At 36.5% G+C, this 23,253-nt stretch overlaps 1 protein-coding gene across 18 annotated transcripts in view; it reads right to left on the bottom strand.

The window, feature by feature from the left end:
• The window catches only part of LOC136751619 (triadin), a 60,255-nt gene extending 42,119 nt beyond the window's left edge, over positions 1-18,136 (bottom strand). For 3 of the 18 annotated variants that reach the window (XM_066707415.1, XM_066707457.1, XM_066707407.1), the window contains exons 1-4: positions 18,032-18,131; positions 15,820-17,126; positions 867-902; positions 38-133 (exon numbers count right to left, since the gene is read on the bottom strand). In XM_066707415.1, coding sequence (XP_066563512.1) covers positions 38-133; positions 867-902; positions 15,820-15,847 — 160 coding nt within the window. In that variant the 5' untranslated portion in view covers positions 15,848-17,126; positions 18,032-18,131. Of the gene's footprint in view, positions 1-37; positions 134-866; positions 903-15,819; positions 17,127-18,031 lie in introns of all 18 variants that reach the window. The other 15 variants (XM_066707461.1, XM_066707483.1, XM_066707448.1 and 12 more) reach the window with 11 other exon arrangements.
• Between the last annotated feature and the right edge of the window lie 5,117 nt (positions 18,137-23,253).

Genomic DNA, 23,253 nt, shown 5'->3' with positions numbered 1-23,253 from the left:
TTCACTGCCTGAACTATCACTTTGTTACATTGCATACCTGCTTTTTTCATATCTTGTGTTGACTTCTTTCTTGTTACTTCAGCTGGCTTTTTCAGTTCCTTACCCTTGCTAGACTTTTTGAGGGGTTCTTCTCCTGTTGAGAAGGATGATTCAAGTTTAGATAGCATATGTTTAATCACAGACTACACTTAAATTCAGCCATGCCTAATAATAAATACATGCAAATATTATTTGCTATGAATTAGCCTTTATGGAGGCTTGCAGTTTGCATTCTACATTTGCAAAACAAGTACACTATAAGACACTTTGCTGAACATGCTTGTGCAGTTTTTGCAAACATGAGAGTTTACAATTATAGAGGTTTCTCCCTCTAATAGTTACAGTGTCACAGTGTCTGTTAACTAAAAAGGTAGTTCAATAACATTTTCTCATACGTTTTTAAAATGTAGATATCTTAAATCAGATGTAGCCAAGCAACAAGACAGAAGTGATTCTAAATATTAATAAAAGAGAACATTTTCTAGGTTGTTTGAGCAAAGGGGCGCATGGGGATTTTTGAAGTCTTCAAACCACAAATTTAATTTAAATATTCTTAATGTGATCAACTTTTATAAACAGTGATGTTTTTATTAACATCCTTAGGAATATTACATGTAAATACATCCTGTTCATTTCAGTGCATGTTGAAAACTAATAAACCATGCTATTACATGGAATGCCCTCGCTATTGTCAACCATGAGAGAATATTAAAGTGTAATAAATTGCAGTTGTTGACTTCATTTTAATTAAAACTTGAGAGTGTCACTGCAGACTATACAAAACTAATTACAATCATATTCCCATATGGTCTGCATAAATCACATACTTTTGACTTCCTTGGGCTTGGCAACAGGCTTTTTCTCTGAAAGGAAAGAAAAAGGAAATAAATGGGAAATCATCAATGGCAGAACAGCCAGAGAATGCAGGATGCTAATGCATTTCAAGTGTCTTGTGTCGTTACTTTCTGATTGTCACGCTAATGGCATCAGCTTCTGACACAAGAGGCACTTCTGACAGTATAGACAACACTCCATACCAAGTCTGACAAACATCATCGAAGCACTGAGGACAGGTGCTTCATTAAAACCCTTGAACCTGGCATTCTTGAAAAGTTTCAACAACTAGATACTCTGCAACACAGAAAGTAATGTATGATATGATATATATATACAGTACGTGTGTAGAGATATTTCATGTTATTAAGAAAGGGATGAGATGCTCTAACGGAGTGATCAATAAGTCTGTGTGTAAGAAAACTTACACTGTAGGATGGATAGTAGTTTACTAACTTTTGTTTGATTTTAACTTTATTGACACTTGAATTACTTTGGCAACTTTCAGTCTACTCTTTGGCTCCTGAGTGAAATTTAACACCTGTATAGTCATTGCATAGAAGATAATTTTTTACCATTAATAAATAATAATAGTCTGTATAGCATTCACTTTATTAAAGAAAAAAGCCTTCAAGTTATACATAAAAGCACATACATTTAGATTTACAAAAATATTTTGTTTTTATAGTGTTTTCCATGCGAAAGAAGGAAATGTTTGGAGTCTCCTATCAAGTCTTTTAGCTGCTCCGAGTGAATTATTCCCCTTAGTGGGAAATCGGTGCCATGCTACATTAATGGTGTTCTGTTTTATCTGTCCATGACATTGCAAATAGCTTGAACTTTCTGTGCTGGAGTCAGTGAGAAAAAGCTGGTGAATTTCATCAGACAGCCTCTTATCTAAAAATAGAGGCAATCACTTATTTGATAGAGGAATAAAAGTGAATCCATTGACCCCTCTTACAGGATAGAGCCTTTTCACACCAATCCGTAATGTCTCACACTCTCCATACAGCTGCATCTCAGACGGCGGGGAAACAAAGTGGCTAAAGCTACAAGGTAAAATCTCTGAATTGTATAAATACAAGTTTTCCGCTTAACTGAAGTAAAAGGATCCCCAGTGCCAAAACACTGTGCTAAATAAGGACATCTTTTATTCTGCCATTGAAAACAGAAATTAGTGTGTGAGACAAAATAATACAGTCTAGACTTTATTTCCATGGTTCGGCTAAAATCTAGGATACTAGATAATTAATAAGTAATACTAATAATAACACAATAATATCAATCATCATCATTTACATAAGAAAATACAGGACATCCATAAAGCTATCATATTATAAAGGAGTTAAATTGTTATCAGTACCTTTTAAATAATGCTTGCATCTTATGTTGCCACTGTTTAAGAAACAGTTTAATTCTAGGACTCTAGACTCAATGGATCAACCATTAGAATGATGTGAATTTCACGATGGTCATACTGATTATCCCACAGTGACTACTATTCCCTTTCAGTCTCTATGACCTACAGCATTTATCACTTGCTCAGAAGCTAGAAAAGCACACCTGACGTAGTTATAAAAGTGAGAACAAATGTGGAAATGTCAATTTTAGATGTTGGCCAAAGTAGAAATGTATATATTTAAAAGACAGATACAATTTCTGCTGAACTTTCTGACACATTTTTAATAATTGGAAAATAATAAAAAACGTAAAAAAATATATTTAAAAATTAGGAGGGGTTCTTTTAAAAAATGAATGTCTGAACAAGATCCCAACTGTGACTTGCCTGGCAATTACAAACAAGTAAAAGTAGTATTTTGACGGAGGATTCTTCCTTCTTCCTAATGGAAACTTACTATGAAGTACTGTGTGTTGATGTGCTGAAAAAATCAATAGATTTGCTTTCTAGTTCCACTAAAATATATTCAAGTGGCCATTTGTGGAGAGGAAGTACAGAGGAATACAGGCAGGTGCCGTCATTGACTATAGTAAAGAATTTTGGATGCACTATATATAGAACATATTAAGAGAATTGGCTAGGCAGAGGCAGTGAAACTACATTGAAGGGAGTTCAGGGAATCTTGTGTTTCTTTCTTATGCCTTGGAGGACAGTGATACACAGGCCAGTCTGGATGAGCTCATGTGCAGACAGATTTTACAAGACAGTTTGGTTCTTTTTAAAATATACTGTTAGCCTTAAGAACCTCTGGACACCCTCTTTTGTTTAGTAAATGATGTCAGTGCACCATGTAACACAGGCATTCATTACATTATTTGTCATTTAGCAGACACTCTTATCCAGGCCAACTTACATTTGTACCCATTTATACAGCTGGGCATTTTACTGGAGCAATCTAAGTTAAGTACCTTGCTCAAGGGTACAACAGCACTGCCCCAACCAGGATTTGAACCCACAACCTTCCAGTTATGAGTCCAGACTACTCTACAGTGCTGCATTCAGTGAGGATAGGCATGCAGCAACAATTTACACTCCTGCTCCTTGAAGCTCTCTCAAAGACTCAGTAGCAGTAAATGCTAAGCTTCGTATGTACATCTGAAAAGAAAATGAATTTGGAATAAAGTTGTGTAGCCTAACAAGGGCCAAGTGTGAGACAGAAGAAATGAAAATACAGTAACTGTGGCATTCTGTGGAACTGAGTCACATATTTTTAGTGGAGAGCTTGTGTAGCGTGCTGTCAAATCGGCTAACGCAGCCAACTCCCCCGTGGAGCTGCTTCATATGCTGCTTGTCACACTCGGTTATCTAACTACCAGTGATTTCTTTGTTAAAGCAAAATATGATGCATAGGGTTACAATCCCTGAGCATTTACAGCAATGAATGTGGCTTCACTTTGGAAAGTGCACAAATGACTGCTCTGTCACCTAGTGCTGTGTCACATACCAGGCATGGGAATGAAAGAGGACTGGAAAGTAATAATTTCCTACTAGCTCAATATTACTAATCTGAAAATATACATCAGAAACTGCAGTTAATCCCAGTTGTTTCCTGCTCACTAAAGGAGTATTTAAATGCACATGCATGTTCCCAGCTCTTAGTTTGTGGTCTGTTGGTTTCTGATTCATTGTTAACAATCCTAACTAAAACCTGGTAAAGAAAAATAGTTGTTAAAAAAAAAAAAGTGCAAATTCGAATCACATTCTTATATTACAAATTATTATTTTCTAGTACCAGTATTGAAAAGCAATCATAAAATGAATGATGTATTTTATTTTATTTTATTTAAACTACTTTTCAAACATGCATGAATCGAAGTATTCAAACAACTAAACTGTACTAAATTACAGCAAGGTCCTTGCCCGGTGTGCCAAAAACATGATGCAGAATAACATCTAATACGGTATGTATCTACCTAATATCAAAATCCACCAGCTGTCTGTGTTGAAGGCTTTTAATGTGCTTGTTTTTGCTGATGTTTATGTAAGATGATATTGTGCATTATTGGCTTTTATACTTAAACACCAGAAGCTGGGGTTCACTAAATACATTGTAAACACACAGGAATTTGTAATCGTCTATCATTATCTTAATTGCTCTTTTTAATTTTAAAGATCTGTTCTATCTTAAAATGATATTTTTTAGTTTAGTAATTTATGTATTTATTTATTTGTTATTTTTATCATTTGTTTGCTTTTACTCTCCACAGCAAAGTCTCAACAGAATGCATTAATTACTTTTAAAGTAGATATAGCATACAAATTCACCTACTTATAAAAATTAGATTCAGATTTTAGACCTTAAACTGAGTATTAATTGTTAACAAACTACTACTAATTACTAACAAGTTGGGGTGTATAAGATCTCAAGATAATTCCGCTCTGTATGTTTGTATTTCAGACCAGTCTTCTCCAGATCACAAGATAACTCGTCTAAGAGGTTTGGCTGTTTAGAAACTCCCATCTCAAGATAACATCATGACGGTTTGTGGCATCAAGGCCCGGAGTTATTGGATGGCAATATCAAGACCCTGACACAAATTATCTTGTGATCATGAGATCTCAAACACATTTTATTCACTTTTTAAATTTTTTTTTTATTTGGTCATGTCTTCAATGAATCACCATCCCTAGTATTTTACAAGAGAACAACAGTAATTAACAAAAAACTGAAATGTAGTTTTTTGTCTGAACTCTATCAACAGTTTGTAGACCCTTAAAGAACAGTATGATCCCACTGGCAAAAGAAGAAATACAATATTAGATTAACTGATAGCTCAAAGAGTACTTTTGTCTCCCACCTGCCAATTGTGAAGCAATTGAAAGGGATCTTCAACAGTGAACTATAGGACTCAGTGAACTATATTTAGATGCGTGTTAAGAAAACTGAACAGAATCTCGCCTTTGTAAACCGTTTCAGAATTACTTTTCAGTCAGGTCATAATAATACAAAAAGATTTACAGGGTGCTTATAATCTGGTACTTTCTGAAAACTACATATATAATCAATCAGTTTTAGAAGTTTTGAGTTACCACGTATTTGTAAAAGAAAAATTTAAAAAGGTAGAAAACACATGTCCATAAATACAGTTGCACAGCTCTTTCCTTCTCCTAAATCCTGCCTCTTATCAAACATCCCTATATCCCTCTATCGTAAAGTATTGCAGCACTCACAGTGAAAACATACCTTCCTCTTAAAAAATAAAATAATAATACAGGCTTGTGCAACAAAACAATAATTAATTAAGGATTGATCAAACATATACACAAACCATTCTTCAACTCTCTTAATGGACATAATTGGGAGAAAAAACTAACAAAATCCTTGAGGTTAATTACATTTTTGCACACCCTTCATCTTCATCACAATTTGGCCATGACTAGGAATCACTACAATTCAAAATGAATGCTCATAGTTTACTGAACCCTGGTCACAGACTGAGGTAGGTGGCCTAATTATAACACCCCCACATTAGTAACCCATGGGCATGAATACACCTCAGGATTTATTTCAACTACATCACCTCCAAAGCTCTACTCTGTCGTGTATGACCCCAGAATGACCTTGCCTTTGACAAGAGGTGTGAAAGTTTTCTTTGTCGTTGAGTTCCCGTTATTTGGAGCTGGGTTTACTGTAGTCTTTGATTCTGCATACAGAAAAATAAAAATTGATGAGATCATGTTGTTACTTGAATTTGGATTTGATAGCATATCTCAGTATATACACTCACCTAAAGGATTATTAGGAACACCATACTAATACTGTGTTTGACCCCCTTTCGCCTTCAGAACTGCCTTAATTCTACGTGGCATTGATTCAACAAGGTGCTGAAAGCATTCTTTAGAAATGTTGGCCCATATTGATAGGATAGTATCTTGCAGTTGATGGAGATTTGTGGGATGCACATCCAGGGCACGAAGCTCCCGTTCCACCACATCCCAAAGATGCTCTATTGGGTTGAGATCTGGTGACTGTGGGGGCCAGTTTAGTACAGTGAACTCATTGTCATGTTCAAGAAACCAATTTGAAATGATTCGACCTTTGTGACATGGTGCATTATCCTGCTGGAAGTAGCCATCAGAGGATGGGTACATGGTGGTCATAAAGGGATGGACATGGTCAGAAACAATGCTCAGGTAGGCCGTGGCATTTAAACGATGCCCAATTGGCACTAAGGGGCCTAAAGTGTGCCAAGAAAACATCCCCCACACCATTACACCACCACCACCAGCCTGCACAGTGGTAACAAGGCATGATGGATCCATGTTCTCATTCTGTTTACGCCAAATTCTGACTCTACCACCTGAATGTCTCAACAGAAATCGAGACTCATCAGACCAGGCAACATTTTTCCAGTCTTCAACTGTCCAATTTTGGTGAGCTTGTGCAAATTGTAGCCTCTTTTTCCTGTTTGTAGTGGAGATGAGTGCGCCTCAAGGTTGTACGTTGTACACGTACAACCTTGAGGCGGATGGGCTACAACAGCAGAAGACCCCACCGGGTACCACTCTCCATCAACTGCAAGATGCTATCCTATCAATATGGGCCAACATTTCTAAAGAATGCTTTCAGCACCTTGTTGAATCAATGCCACGTAGAATTAAGGCAGTTCTGAAGGCGAAAGTGGGTCCAACACAGTATTAGTATGGTGTTCCTAATAATCCTTTAGGTGAGTGTATATATATATATAATTGTATTAAAATAATTAAAAACAATAGTAATTAAAACTGGGCGTTCATAAGTTCATAAGCATGTTTATTGATATTACTGGTATGTCTGATGGTATTATCGATGTGTATGACATCAGTGAAAGAGGACCTTGCCTTTAACAGAAGGTGTTAAAGTTTTCTTTGTCGTTGAGTTCCCTTTATTTGGAGCTGGGTTTACTGTAGCCTTTGATTCTGCATACAGAAAAATAAAAATAGATGAGATAATGTATAAATTACTTGAATTTGGATTTGATGGCATATCTTGGTATATATATACATACAGATGGGTGACAAATTAAAGGAAAAACCAACATGAAGTGTCTCAGTAAGGTGTTGGGCCACCACGAGCTGCCAGAACAGCTTCAATGCTCTTGGCACAGATTCTACGAGTCTCTGGACTCTACTGGAGGGATGAACGCCATTCTTCCAAAAGATATTCCCTCATTTGGGGTTTTGATGATGGTGGTGGAGAGCGCTGTCTAACACGTCGGTCCAAAATCTCCCATAGGTGTTCAACTGGGTTGAGATCTGGTGACTGTGAAGGCCATAGCATATGATTCAGATCATTTTCATACTCATCAGACCGTACAGTGAGCCCTTGTGCCCTGTGGATGGGGGCATTGTCATCCTGGAAGAGACCACTCCCATCAGGATAGAAATGTTTCACCATAGGATAAAGGTGATCACTCAGAATAACTTTGTAATGGATTGCAGTGACCCTTCCCTCTAAGGGGACAAGTGGACCCAACCCATGCCAGGAAAATGCCCCCCACAGCATAACAGAGACTCCGGACCCCCTTTCTGTAGGGGTCAAGCAGTCAGGCCTGTACCGTTCTCTTGGTGTCGCCACACATGCACTTGCCCATGATATTTTTGGGGATATGGAAGGATGACTCATCTGACCATATCACTTTTTCCCACATCTCTGTAGGCCAGTACCCATGGTTTTAGCACCACTGAACTCTCAAATGTGCATTTGTCTTTGTAATGAGGGGTTTATGCACTGCCATGTTGATTCAAAATCGAGGTGAACTGGACCTGCTCAGCATTTTCATACATGCCACATAGCATGATATGATCTTAATTGCTTAATTGCATCATGCAGTACACCTGTTTGTAGGCATCTGCATTCATTATGTTCCTCCACTCTTTAATTCAGGTTTTTCCTTTAGTTTGTCACCCATCTGTATACATTTTATCATTGTATTCAAATAATTCAAAAATAATACTTAAAACTGGGCGTTGTGAGTACAGTTCATGAGCATGTTTATTGATATTACTGGTGTGTCTTATGGTATTATCTATGTGTATGACATCAGTGAAAGAGGACCTTGCCTTTGACAAAAGGTGTGAAAGTTTTCTTTGTCGTTGGGTTCCCTTTATTTGGAGCTGGGTTTACTGTAGCCTTTGATTCTGCATACAGAAAAATAAAAATGTATACATTTTAATTTAATCTGTTACTTGAATTTGGATTAATAGCAAATATCGGTATATATATATATATATATATAAATATATACATTTTATCATTGTATTCAAACAATTAAAAAATAATACTAATTCAAATTGGGCATTGTGAGTACTGTTTATTAGCATTTGACATTACTGGTGTGTATGATGTGTATGACCGCAGTGGAAGAGGACCTTGCCTTTGACAAGAGTTGTTAAGGTTTTCTTTGTTGTTGGGTTCCCTTTTTTTGGATCTGGATTTACTGTAGGCTTTGACTCTGCATACAGAAATATTTATGACATAACAAAGTGTAAGTTACTTGAATTTGGAATTAATAACAAACATACAGTCAGGTCCACAAATATTTGGACAGTGACACAATTGACATCATTTTGGCTCTGCACCACCACAATGGATTTCAAAGGAAACAATCAAGATGTGCTTTAAGTGTAGACTGTCATCTTTAATTTGAGGGTAGTTACATCCAAATTGGCTGAACAGTGTAGGAATTAGACCCATTTTTATATGTGGTCCCTCCAATTTTAGGGGTTCAAAAGTTTTTGGACAAACTAACATAATCATGAATTAAATTGTGAGTTTCAATACTTGGTTGCAAATCCTAAAGATGACAGTCTACACTTAAAGCACATCTTGATTGTTTCCTTTCAAATCCATTGTGGTGGCGTACAGAGCCAGAATGATGACAATTGAGTCACTGTCCAAATATTTATGGGCCTAACTGTATCTGTTTTTTTTAAAATTCATTATTAACTTTTCTTAGCAGACACCCTTATCCAAGGAGACTTACATTGGTTGAAATTTATCGCATTCTTTTTAAAAACAATTAGGCTACATATTTATACAGCTGGGTTTGCACTGGAGCCATCTAGGTACAGTGCCTTGCTCAAGGGTACAGCAGCAGTGTCCCCCACCTGGGATTAAACCCATGACCCTCGACACTGCCAGATTATATTTAAACAATTACAAAATCATACAAATTCAAACTGCGTGTTGTGAGTCCTGTTGATAGGCATGTTTATTGATATTAATGGTATTATCTATGTGTATGACATCAGTGACATCTTTTTCATTGGATTTCCTTTATTTGGAGCTGGGTTTACTGTAGGCTGTGACTCTGCATACAGCAAAATAAAAATAGATAATGTATGTGTTATTTTAATTTGGAATTAATAGCATGTCTCTAAATTTGTATTATTGTTCAATTACAAAAGCATATAGATGGAAACTGGGTGTTGGGAGTTCTGTTCCTTAGCATAACCCCCATGTTTTTCATTACACTTCTCAAGTTAGTATTCAAATGCAAAGGCAACAAGCTATTGAGCGTGTAGGGTTTCCTCAAATTTATTTGCAGAAAATCTAGATAATTTATTCTTATTCTAGGAGTAATTTAACAATTTTTTCAGAGTGGTGAAAATTATATTAAGTTTGTGTGTACTTTGTCAGTTACGTGTTATATTTGTTCTGGTTCATACTGCTCTATGAAAGTACTGAAGCATGTCAGTTTACTGTCAGTATCAAAATGAATGGGAAAACACTGATATCAATTCCGAGCAGACAAAGATTTGTTATTACGGCCAGGAGCGGAGACGGCTTGCCTTTCACAGCAGAGGCTGCGGGCTTCTTGGGCAGCAGGTTCCCCTTAGTTGAATTGTGAGTTATTGCTGCTTTTACAGTCTCTCCTACAGTCAAAGAACGTAAATTAAGAAAACAAATGATGGAATTCAATGAAGGATTAATACTGTTTGCATTGTCACACTGTGTGGTGCAAAAACACTCCAAACAAGATGTGTTTCTCACATGAAAACCATAATTTCTGTTTCTGTTGTTTTTTGTCAGATTGTGCACAGACCGTCCATGTCCTTTCTTTGCTAAAGGAGTGTTTTACAATACATTCTCAGCAAATAATGATAATATAAATAGTAGTCTTAAAATGTTTGTTATATAATGAGTTAATAATCACCTTTACCTTAAGATAACTAACAGACATAAAAGTAATTTGATTCACAGGTTTCGGTGAATTTAAATGGGTTACTTCAAACAAGAGATATGACATGAAATATGACATGTGAAATGTGAAATGTGAAATATGAAACAAATCATTCAGCTTTGTTTTGAAAACTGCAATCCGATGGATAAATTTGGGGGCTCGACAATGCATTCCTTAATCTCATCCATGACTCTGGGTTGCCATTTTTCATTCGTTTTTAGTACAGCTATACCACAATGGGTGAGGGGAGACATGGGTTGTATGAGATGCACTGTGCATGAGTTATGTCATATTATGGAGGTGACGGACTGTTAGCCAGTTTCTCTTTGTATGCAGTTTGTGATATTATGTTCAGTAACACCAAGCGGATGCAATGACAGCTTGCCTTGGCCAGGAGGGCCTGCAGGAGTCTTTGTTGTTGAGTTTCCTTTTGGCGGATCTGGGAATATTGTTGACTTCAGCCCTGCGTTTGGGAATACAGTTACAGTTACAGTTCACGAGAATCTTCACAATGTCTAAACCGCTGACCACTTCACTGGGAGTTACAATGCACAACTTTTTTACAACCTTACCGGAGTTAGATTTGGTCTTTTTCATTAGCATATATACACAGATATGGGCTAAATATAGTGAGGACATGAGTGGACATATTTATCACTACACTATAAACGTTTTATTTCAATATCAATATTAGTCTTCAATAATCTTAATATAGCTATCCCCAGTACAGAACACACAGTAATTCTTAATGCTTTGTTGGATATTCTTCAAGTTATCATTACCTATCATTGTCAATCTTTATTCTTGTAGTAGCATACATAGATACAATAAAATATTTGGTATGGTTTTACTTGGTGTGCCTAATTACACTGAATATACAAAGTGATTATTTAGTAAATACATGTGTACTTAATCCAAATTGTAATGTAATTATAAATAGTCACAAGGACATGTAGGCTAATTATAGTGAGAGTGCTTTTAATGTTAAACATATCTACCCTCCACATAGGCCTAGATCACATGTGACTTGCCTTTCAAATCACAAAATTACAGACTAGTTCCCAGGGACTTTTTCTACTACTGATGCATAACAACAGGACTGGGGACAAGTCTGTAATTTTGTGATTTGAAAGACGTCCTTTTTTTTTTAATCCCATTTAAACTGATGTGTCTTGGGTGTTCCTTTCCTGAACAGCGGCTCACCTGGCACAGCTATTCTAATAGAGCACACCTCTCTTTGCAACAGTACCTCACTATTTGAGATTTATGTTATTTTTTAAAATTATTATTATTATTTTTACAGTTTGATGAAGTGTCAATAAACACAGAACAGGAAAAAATGTGTTCTGTATGTCACCACATTATTCATTGACCTTTTAAGCTTAGTGCTCAGTTTTAAGCTTATATCACATGCTTCTGCTCAAAAACAGCTTTTCTGTGTTGTGTCATGCTCTGGGCTCTTGCTATCAGGAAGAGGTGTCTCCTGCTCTGATTTCCCCTTTGACCATCTTCAGAACAATGATAATAACAAATAAATTAAGTTTTTTGGTTGATTATTATTATCTACATCCCTGGTGGTAAGCCTGAAATAACAGTAGGACACAGAAAAGCCAAAACATCTCTGTTTTTTTATTTTTCTTTCGTGAATGATGAAAGAGCACTGCAGAGATGCCACAATCCTGGTACTGAGCCACAGCACAGGAGACTGTGAAGACCAGGAGTGACACTGTACTGCAAAGTTATCAGTATCTTAAAAAACTAAAAGTGTGGCACAGGTATTTTAATTTCCCCCGACAATGGGCTAAATATAACTACTACGTACACTTATGCAATTCCATTACAGAGTTAGTCTGAGGTTAGGAAATAATCCTAGACTCCAGAGATCCTTTCTCCTACCTAAGGTTTAAATTAGTATCAACCATGTACTAATTTCTGCCTAATATGTTGGTTTATATCCCATTTAAGTTAAACAGGTGCTACAATTCCATATACTAAAGATTATTATTTCCCACATTTTTGTGTTATAATAAGATCGTTTGACTCTAGTGAGATTGTTTGGTTGAATAATACAGTATGTGTTTGTGTTTATTGTTTACATCCAAATACTGAAAATGGGGCAGTATGTGTTTTGCAGCATGCAGCATGAACATGATTTGAACAGTGTTAGAAAGTGTTAACAAAGTAATCAATTTTAAAGGGAAGGGAGGGAATAAAAACCCAAACAGCGTCAAATCATGTTCATGTCAAAGTTTTATTGATTGATTACAGGCAAACAAATGTAGTTTCTTACGACAATACAACATTACAAACCAAATTAAGATACATACATACACTAAGAACTCAGTGCAGGAGGTATTCACAAATCAACACAGTTAACAAAGTATCAGATAACATGTGCATCTCCAGTCCTGTCATTAGATAGACATGTTTGTTTTAGTACCGTGTCTTAATTTCCGAGGAACTTATGACTGGATTAATAACCTTTCTCAGCGAATTTACTTGAAAGACGTACATTTTTTCTTCAGGTTTTGCATTATCTGAAAGTTTATCTTAAAGTAAAGATCCTCGAGCTGTACAGACAAATCCTCTGTTATTACAGAGCCAGTTCACCCTCAACATCACAGTTTAATTGGACAATTGTCCTGCTGGAAATCAAGAGCAATCACAGCAGGTATTCAACAATGAAAAGACTAAACATGTAAATAAAAGTAAATCGAATGATGATAAGATCTGAAACTAAAATTGGCGCATGTGTTTCAGATCAACCCTGTACAGTCCTCTAGGTTTTCATTTGTTGTACTTCTACAGCTGCAACATGAACTATCGTAAACACGTTTGAATTATGCTACCCATGGAAAATAGTGACAGATTGCCTGGTTCAATGTGCCAGCACATGCAGAGGAACTCATCTTAATAAGGAGCTGAGACTTGCCAGAGGTTTGCAGCACCCCAGAATAACACTGCATATTAATGTGAACAACATAGCAAAGTAATTTCAAGTGGTAGTTTTAACTAGTAAGCATTCTTCTTTCTCAAAGTATCTAAGCATGACTGATCATGTTTAGTCATTTGTTAACCTTTCTGTGGGGGTTGATGTATGATGGGGTAAACACACATTAATACGACACCATGCCTTGGCAGCTGAGGCGATCTTACTTTTGCATGAAAACATCCCTAGTCAAATTTATTTGAATTTCAACCCCAAATCAATTACGACTAACTGGTCTACACCTTAGGATATATTCACACAGGTCTGTGTGAAACAGGCAGAGTTAGCGGCAGTTAGTTAGGAGAAAGGCAAACCTTCAAAGTCCTTTCATCCAAACTGATGGCCTGATTAAATCGATACTTTAACTGAAATACCAATCCCAAATCACAAGTCTGTTTTTCCAGATGTTTTTTCCCTCTGCTCAGTTGAAATGTATCTAGTACACAGGCTGTACTCTGGGATTGGCAGGGGGTTGAAGTTTTGTTTTGCTCTGGTGGGAACCCAACCATAAAGATTAGCTAGCCTCCTGTCATTAGATGATTCAATACATTATAATTTAGGTGTATAAGCATTGCCAGTTTGAGGAATTATACATTACATTGAATTCGTTGATATTTGCTGTGAAGTGTTTCATGCTCTGCATTCACAGTCCTGTATTTGGCTGGATAAGCCAAGGTCACTTTATGGATAATACTGATCTGTTTTTTTTACTTCATGAACACCTCAAAAATAATTTAGGAAGTTTGTGTGCTTTAGCTGTCCCTAACCCTTTTGATGTATTCACGTGAATACATTTTTCTACACACAAAGATCTGATTATGTGCTTCAGCAGTTACTATGAACCGGGGTGCTATCTCTGCCTGAACTGGCATTTGAAACCGATAAAAGCATAATTAATGGATTTTGTAAATGTAATTTGACACACATTCATATAGAAGAGAGATGAAGTGTATGCACTTTGTATTTTCATTATCTGATGCAGCGTTGTGACTGGAATATATTATCCTAACTAGGATATAAAGTCATTAATTATTATATCATGAGCTGCTTTTTTCCCCATGTCCTGTTTCACCACAGCATTTATCTGATGATAACAGTGTTCTTCATAAAAGCTGTGGAAATTTCATATGCTTAACAAAAGAACCATGGATTTATAAAGGTTGATTTCCCAAGCAAGATTTCCTCAAAACATAACTAGACCACGGAGAACGAAACCCTGAGAGAGATCCCAGTGTGAACGGTCTCATTCACAAGACACTGCACAATCCTATAAATAGTGACTTGCAGAAAGGTGTCACGTACACAGGAGGCTACTCGTTGAAAAGTGTAGTTCAATAGTGTGTGTCAGCACTGACTGTCTAAAGTGGAAGAACTGGTTAAACATATCCTCAGATCCTCCGGGAAGCAAACTGAGGAGGAGGCATGAAGGATGAAAAAACATGCAAGTAAGATCTTATTAATAAACGTGGGGGATTCAACAGGAAGATGTTATGATTTACATACGCAAGAAAAGTCAAACTGTCAGTTAAGGCCACACATTATAATAATTACTGTAATTTATGTACTTTTAGTTACTGACTTTACAGCCAAAGCTCAAATGATTAATTTGAAGTATTAAAGTGTATTATTCAAATTAAATAATTAAACATCCCTCATTCTATATACATTACTACAGATGCGTTTTCCGTTTATTCCCTCATACACTCGCCTCAGCTTTGTCAAATAACATTGCAAAACAGGCATTACAAACTAAGAGCATTTAACCGCTGTCTTTGGGTTTTTTATTATTTGGATTTCTATATCCCCTCAAATATAACTTTTCCAGCATAAATAAAATACTGTCTTATTTGGTGTAAATTTCCTTCTGTGTGTCTAAATAATTATGACACAAATTACAAGAAAGCCTTTTCTACAGTGATATCTGAAAACAACAGCTCAGGAACACGGTGCATTACATAAGATTGTACCTTTACATCAAGAGTAATCCATTTTGATGTCACTGCAGAGATTTTCTGCTGGTCCTGGGAGCTGTCTACTTTACGTCAATCGAGAGCTTTAAAGAAAACTGTTTCACTTGTGCTTTTTTGTTGCAAGGGCATTTGATCAAAGATATAATTAATCTTGAAATTCTTTCTTTTCTGTAAAATGATACTGCATTTTAAAGCATCCTGGCACTCATGCAACAGTAATAAAAATGTCATTACTTTCTCTTGGCTCTGATTCCTATGCTAGTTTATTCAGACTTGACATCAGCTTGAAGCATTGTTAAGCATATGAGGGAAGAAACTTCAAACAAGTACTATTAGACAGCAACACAAGGCTTTTCAAAGTACCTGCAGAAACATCCTCATGTGTATACATGTCAACCACATAGCGACAGAACTCAAACTGATCTAGTGGAGCAGAAAGGGAAAAGAGCAATGAAAAAAATGAACGGGAGATCAAATCCTTTGCCTCAGGCACTCAGGACTAGTGCACAGTGAGAGCATCCCAGCTCTCCCAACCATAGGCCGAGGAACCACATTTCCTGGTGTCTTCTCAAACCAAATGCCAAAAGTTTCAAACAAAATGTCAACCCCCAGTAGCTGTTTGTTGTCGTAAAAAAAAAAAAAATAATAATTCTCAAACCATTTTTTTTTTTTCATATGAACAAAAATGTATATTATAAGCAAGCTGTAACACTTTTAACACTTTGGCCTTACTCACACCCTATGAAATACAGCATACAGTTATGAATATGACCCATTGCCAGCCAGTTGTTTGGGTTGTGTAATAGCTGTAGATGAATGTCAGCAGTAGGAACAGGTCTGTTATAAGAACAGATATCCATGTGGTGCCCATTGTATGCACCTACATCAGGGAAACAAGTTAAACTACTTGCATCTCTTGACATACTTAATTTCATTAATTTAATTCAACCATGGTTGATGATCATTTTTTGATACTCAACTAAAGTGATCCCAGTGAAAGGCTTAGCGTTGGTCCATGGTTGCAGCGTTCCCCTATATTGTGTGCAGTTTCAAGAGTTCATATAAAGGGCTGAGAGATTGCAATTAAATATGTACATATTATAAGATTTTGTCACAGTGCCTTTGTATAGGATATACTGTAATCTTTGCAGCATACATACGCCCTGGATAAGGGCATCTGCCAATAAATAAATAATAATAATACATACATGTATTTTAAATAGGCTATATATGTCTATGTATGAATGTATGTATATGCTCTGTGTTAATCAAAAGACCATATTGCATATTGTATTAATCTCAGCACTCATATCAACATTTAAAAGGTAAAATTATGTCCCCCCACTTCCTTCCTCTTGGGTTATCCCAGTTATCTTTTTTCAGAAATATTTTTTCCCCATCTTTACAGGAAATGTATCATTGTCTTTGTGTTTTGCTTCATTGTCTCTGTTTCATTCTCACTACACTGACGGTTCTGGCATCTTCCCCATCTCTCTTGCTTTTTTTACCTTTCGACTCTGTCTTCGCAGGCTTCTCTTCCTTTGGCTTGGCCTTAGGCTGTGCTTTTTCCACTGCTTTCACTTCTTTCTTGGGTTTCTCTGCTTTCTTGAGCAGTTTCTCAGGCTTTTTTATCTTTTCTTCTACTTTGGCAACTTTAGCTTTCCGTGTCTCTGGAAATAGAAGGAAGCTCTTTTTAACTGATGTTAGAATCACACTTTATTGGATATTGGATTTTTTACAAGGCTCTATAGTAGTCAAACATTTCCACAAGCTTTATATGAAGTGGTTATTCAATGATTTATGTAGTTTAGAACTTATTGTTCATTACAATACAGCTGTTTATCAGTCATATCTTTTCAGATGTTTTTGAGCACTGACCCAGCCTAGAGAAAACTCTCAAGTTTCCAGTTGATTGAACTGACTAAAGACAAGTGCTGTGTAAACCTTTGACTGCCACTCCATATCAATCAGTTTAATTAATTATGGTAACATTTGTGTTAGTTTTAAAGTACTGTAAAGCAACAGAGTGAATATGATGTAATTTAATAAAACACACAGTAATCCACAGTTATATTAATTGGCTCATCAATAATTGCCCTGAACATACACACGGTGAAGTCCTGTATAGTCACGTTATCAAGTGTAAAACCAAAACCAACTGAAAAGAAGTGAGTTGACACACATTCGAGTACAAGTAACACTGCTACTCACAGAAGGAGGTCATTAGATTTTCCAAACACAATTTTAAAGAGACCCCCAATAGAGCAGGTGTGTGCTTATGACTAGAGAGTGTACTGTGACCTCCTTTCTCTTTTCTCTTTCATTACATATGACATTATTGCAGTAATTAATACCAATTGATTACTGGCAGTTGAAGAGAAGGCCATCTTCCATATTTCCATGATGGCAACATATTTCACCCCCTTTTTGTCTAATAGATTCACTGTCTTAACTGTCTCTAGTCCTTTAGAGAACCAGGACAATGTTCTGCCAGAAAGACATCAAGTTTTCAATAGGGGTTTTCTTGTCGTGGCAGAAAGCAGAAATAACTCGTCTCAAAGTTTATACTGTTTACCTTTGGGTGCTGCTTTCTTCTCTTCTCTTACTTTCCTTTCTTTAGTTTCTTTGACCTTTTTAATCACTGAAACACAAACAGCTCAGTCATGATTTTTTTTTACAAAGAACACATCATGTAACATTTCAGAAAATATGTAGGCTATATAAATAATGAATAAACAGCCTTGATTTTAAGTCTGAGAATGAAGGCAGAATACTTTGACTTGTTCAGGTCTCTGTTGTATTTGTATTATTACTGTATTTAAATTGATATGCTACACCAGAGACGGAGAGCTAAACAGCAAACTTATGCAGGTATTCTCCAGTCTTAAACATGCAAAATGCTGGATTAATATTAATAAAAATGAAAAGGGTATTGTTTCTTACCTGTATGTACTGTTAAAGGATACAAAAGAAAAATAAATTGTTAGATAAACTCTGTCATTGTGAACCGTTGAACAGCTTTAAAGAGTGACTCAGCAGTGAATAAAATTTTATTCAATATAAAATTGAAAACCGTTAAACCTGTAATACTATGTGTTGCTTGAAATTCCAAATGTAAATCAAATACATATCACTGCCTATGTTGCAGTACAGGATTGCAATAGGCGTATATAATAATGCAGTAGGACTATGATTGCTCACACTTCTGATAATGCATGGTGATATCTACAGTGTCAAAAGTACTAACGAAACTAAACTTATACAGAGGTACGTGTAAAGTAAAAATCTTTACAGACACGCTCCTCCAGTAGGTCTGTGAGCACTTATTTCAGACAGTGTAGATGACCTCCTCTCTGACACAAAGTGTCTGGACGCCACATACCTCAGCAGGCACCACAGCTGTTCTCTAATGACACCCCACAACGCTAATTAAGCATTTCTAAACATAGCCGTAAAGCCCTTTAGTAATGGGGGGTGGGGGGGGGGGGGGGTGCCTATCTACAGTATGTATGGGGATGCTAATTACTTGGCCTTTATTAGGAAGGCAAGTGCACAATGCTTTTTGTGTGTCCAAGCTGGTCTACTCCTGAAAACTAGTTCACATAAGTATCAATGACATGGAACTAGGAGGTTTGGACTGCTCTAAAAAGTGGAGAAGATTGCCAAGGGCAGACTTCTGGTAAATTATGACAGTGCATAATTGCTTAGCAATTGCATTTCCACTCATGCTCAACAACCTACTAGGTACATGTTACTTCTGCTTAGTTTAAATAAATTAAACAATTAAATAACATTTAAGAAATTACAGGCATATTATGAACCACATTCTACAACACAAGCCGTCAAGTGGAACTGGGATAAATGTATTAAGACGTCATGCATGCAGTTTTACATCAACTAAATTTAATGCCTATTGTGCAGATTAATACAGACTTTTCTCTGGTGATAAATAGCTTTAATTTTCCACTAATCACATCATATCGTATTGCCCAACTGAGATAGCAGGTGTAATTTAATTGAAAAACTAAAGTGACAAAATCACTTCAAAGATTATGATTTATCTTTAGCATTGTGACAGATTGTTAATACATTTTTTATATTAAGAAATATATGCTCAATAAACAAACCTTGGCAACAGAATGAAAGTCGATCCTGTCTCCTTAGCAACCATCATTTTCTTTTGTTTATATATAGCCAAACATTATTAGATCTCACTGAGGCACTTTACAGAAAGGTTTTCATTCATCCGTCTATATACCAATAACTTTAATTTACCTCACACCTACAGGTTTAAAATAATAGATTTTGAAATAATTTAATTTTTTGCAATTACTTCCTTATTCCAGCATGGCATGTTGCAGTGTGCAATGTGAGATTAAATTAATTATTCAAATATGGAGTATTTTTTCTATTAGGCAGCTCTCACCTGCTTTTCTAATTACTCTCAGGACACCTACGTTACATCTCTAGTGGATTAAAAACTGTGAATATTTTTGCTTGTGCAGAGGTCTCTGCAAATAAATCAGATTTGGATAACCTTCAGGGGACCATCATTCTAATTAAGAAGCTCAAACCAAACTTAAATACATTTGCTTTCTAACACAAAATGCATAACATCTAGGCTCTTATTACTGTGAGATTGAAGTGGAATGGTTAGTGCTCTCATCAAACAGTCATGTCCTGAAGATCGACTTTAATTGATTTTGGATTGATTTTACATGAACGATTTAGTACAAAGCTGGTATTTTTTTATATATAAATTTAGTTTTTATAATTTCTTACTAAATAGTGTATTTCTAGATGTTTTAGTTCAGTGAAGTTTTTGTTTTGTATTGTGACTGTAGTTGTTTGGATGGAATTTGGTCATCTAGTTGTTTAGGTAGTTAAAATAATTAAATGCTTTAATGCCACTGACATTACACCTCTTCCTGTCTATTTCCAGACTGCTTTGAAATGTCAATAGAGTTATGGCCTGGACCACATTAAAACTAATCATCAATTAGAAACAACTGATGGTGGGACGAAAGTTCTTTCAAACACAATTCAGATATTAAGAATTTGTGTTGTAATCTGTGGTGAACATAAAAATGGGCTCTTTACGATGCTGCCCCATTGAATCCACCTACGGACAGCTTAGACTACATGACTCACATTATATTTCTTAAAAGCTGAGCATTTTAGGTCACTTAAGCTGTGGTCCAATATCACTGCGTGCAATCTTGCCAAGCTCTTAATACTATTAAAAAATAACTTCATTCCACCATAAAGCGCTGCCATATGTAGATAATGACTCAATTGAATGGCCAAGACCTATTACTCTAAATAAAGTTAAATAAGTAAAAACACTGAAGCCTCTTCTCAATACCTTTCGTATGCCTGCAATGCTGTTTATCATATTCGCGTTGGTGTCTGTCAGCTTTGCCATCACCACCATCCTCTCCTTCTTTAGCTGCCTGTCTCGCTGTTTTCCTGACTGCAATCACAGTCCTTTTCTTTCCTTTAACACCCTCAGATTCTGTATCCCCTTCACCACTAATGCCCTTCTCCGTGCCATCTTTGTCCTCCTCCTCCTCCTCCTCCTCATTATTTCCATCTGCAGAGTCACTGGTAGCTTTGTCATTACCAACTCCTCCACTGTCAAGATCAACCTGGGTTTCATAATTTCCTTTTTAAGTGCAGTGAAGCTTTTCTTCAGTGCTGTCACCCTCCTCCTCCTCCATGTCACCATCCACACCACTGTCCTCTTCATCTATGTCCTGCAGATCTTGGCCTTGGTTCCATATTTGATCTTCATTGTCACTGCCCTCACTCTCGTGCTGTCCTCCATCGCCTCTTTCTTCTTTGACACTCTTGGCTTTCCCTATAGATTTTGTCCCCATGCCAGGGTGGTCCGCCTGGCCTCCCTCCTGTTCAGGCTTGCCATTGCCAGCTCTCCCTGGCCTCACTGAATCTGCAGTATTAAACTGATTTTCTTTATGTTGTCTACACACTCAGTGCAGTCCAACAGAGACGCAGGCTCAAGTTTGAGCATGAACCACCCATCCTCCCCCAGTAATGATGCAGTGTGGGTTCTCAGACTGTTTAAACCGTTTAATGGTTTGTGTAGTTCCTGGTGTTATGTCTGGTGTTGGTGTTGTTCCTGTTGTTGTGGATTGTGGTGTTGGTTTTGGTGTGGTTGGTGTAGTTCCGGGTGTTATGTCTGGTGGTGTGGCTGGTGGTGTTGGTTTTGGTGTATTGGTGTTTTTGGTGTAGTTCCTGGTGTTGTGCCTGGTGGTGTTGTTGGATTCTATGTTTCGGTGTTGTTGGTGTTGTTCCTTCAGTCTGGTTTTCACTGTTCCACAGGAAGAAAATGTTAGACACCGTTTAAATCACCTGCTGAATCCTGAAACACAGATGCCAGTAATTATTTTTTTAATACAAGTTTTCAAATTACCAACTGGAATTCATAAGACGTCTGATTTGTTCAGGCTTGCCAAAAGTAATGATACCTTAAATGACTTAAAATGCTTTATATATCTCTATATATACAAAGATCTATATTTTTATTTATTTCAGTTTATTGAGTAAAACCAACACCACCAGCCACAATACCAGAAACAACACCAACACCAGCAACAACAAAACAAACCTTCTGCTGCAGAATGTGCAGAAGTCAGTGAAGTTATCACTCTAACAGCATTGACAGTGAACCTACAGCTCACTTGCTTGCCAAATATAAAGTTACATTATCCACCACTGCATAACTGAGTGGGCTAGAACCACAAACACAGGAGGAAGATGGGCCAATTCTTCTGAAATGCTGCTACTGTCTTTTTCATGCTTCACACACATTTGGATAATAAATGCTAAATGCATGAGACAGCAACACATGGATGCCCGCAGCACTTTTGAATGACACAAGTACAGATCAAGTCAAATGATATTAAAAATAATAAAACATTCCTCACCACAAGGAAAGTATGTGTATAATCAACTATACAGTGTGTACAGCAAATACAGTAATAATCCTGCTTAAGAACTATCTTCATGACAGAGCAGGGGGGATGGGGGACACATGTCCATGAAGAAGCTTTTTTCATGTGCAAGTGTGAAGATGTTCAGGGATGTGCTAGTCACTGGATAAGGAAGTAGTGAAAATCATGTTACCTGCACATAATGTTGTTGGAAAATATCCAAAGGTATGGGATGCTAACCATTAGCGTTTAAAAAAGTGACTGAGCTCAGGCAGATATATCAGATTATACATTTTTATGACGCCATGTAGTGCATTTTAAGTGTGTTTAAGACACAGAGTGAGTCTTAATTTAATACACAGATTTAATCTTCATGAATCTTAATGTTTGGAAGTGTAGGGAATGTATGAGGAAAGTGCCGGCCTGATTCAGCTGCTTTAAATGATTGATGAGTTTCCTAACAGACATCCGTGTGGGGCTGCAATCTGTTCAGACAGTTTCATTCAGTTTTTAGCAGTTGCTCTCTGCTAGGTACTGTATTCCCTTCAGTTCAAAATTAGAGAAGCCCAAATTGTTAACTTACCACACACAGGCAAAGCCGACTACAATGCTTCTGTGCATTGAAAAATCACATCTGAACTAATAACCAACATTTATTGCAAGAAACCAGAGCTAATTTTTGTTTCAATTTCTTAATCTTTGTTGTACTTTTTACCTTTTATACATTGTGCTGTAATATATTTTAATAAGAAATATAATTAATATCCTTCTTTTTGAGATTCAAATCTCTTTGTATACTTTGAAATTCATTGCCAAAATCGTTTTAATCTATTTAATGATTTAT

Source organism: Amia ocellicauda, chromosome 1, assembly GCF_036373705.1.
Source record: "Amia ocellicauda isolate fAmiCal2 chromosome 1, fAmiCal2.hap1, whole genome shotgun sequence".
Lineage (NCBI taxonomy): Eukaryota > Metazoa > Chordata > Actinopteri > Amiiformes > Amiidae > Amia > Amia ocellicauda.
Note: the sequence above shows the minus strand (reverse complement) of the source record. Positions and strands in the feature narration are given on the sequence as shown.